The following is a 481-nucleotide window of genomic DNA, read 5'->3' as shown; positions in this document are numbered from 1 at the left end:
CTTTTTGCGATTCGCAGCTGGTCACCAACCAGTTTTTGGGGGAGTACGAAACAAAGGATGGTCGTATGGAGGCTTATTTGTCCACAGCTCGAGAGTTAGTCGCTAAATTCGAGGATTTTGAAATCACTAAGATCCCGCGAAGTGAAAACTCCGGGCAATGAATAAAAAGTTGGCTGCTAATGAATAAAAAGTTGGCTGCTAATGAATAAAAAGTCACCCGGGCAATGAATAAAAAGTTGGCTGCTAAGGAGGCAGCTCGCGAGGCGGCTGCGGACTCTTTGCCATCGGAGGATCCAGCCCCCGCTATGCCTACTCCGATGGAAGTTGACCCACCTCTGGCCGAGCTAGACGCGAGTCAAACTCCGGAATCGTCGAGCTCATCAGTTGACAATCAAGCTGTTATCCCATATACTACTTCGGGCAGTGCGAATTCTAACAGCTGGGGGGCAGGCGATTGGCGGAGCCCGATCTGGGCTTACTT

At 50.3% G+C, this 481-nt stretch overlaps 1 protein-coding gene across 1 annotated transcript in view; it reads left to right on the top strand.

Annotated features, from left to right (window-relative positions):
• Window positions 1-161, top strand: part of LOC104709898 — a 1,689-nt gene extending 1,528 nt beyond the window's left edge. The window contains exon 2 of the mRNA XM_010426440.1: window positions 18-161. Coding sequence (XP_010424742.1) covers window positions 18-161 — 144 coding nt within the window. The remainder of the gene's footprint in view (window positions 1-17) is intronic.

Source organism: Camelina sativa, chromosome 8, assembly GCF_000633955.1.
Source record: "Camelina sativa cultivar DH55 chromosome 8, Cs, whole genome shotgun sequence".
Classification (NCBI taxonomy): Eukaryota; Viridiplantae; Streptophyta; class Magnoliopsida; order Brassicales; family Brassicaceae; genus Camelina; species Camelina sativa.
The sequence above is the reverse complement of the archived record's forward strand: the minus strand, read 5'-3'. Positions and strand labels throughout refer to the sequence as shown.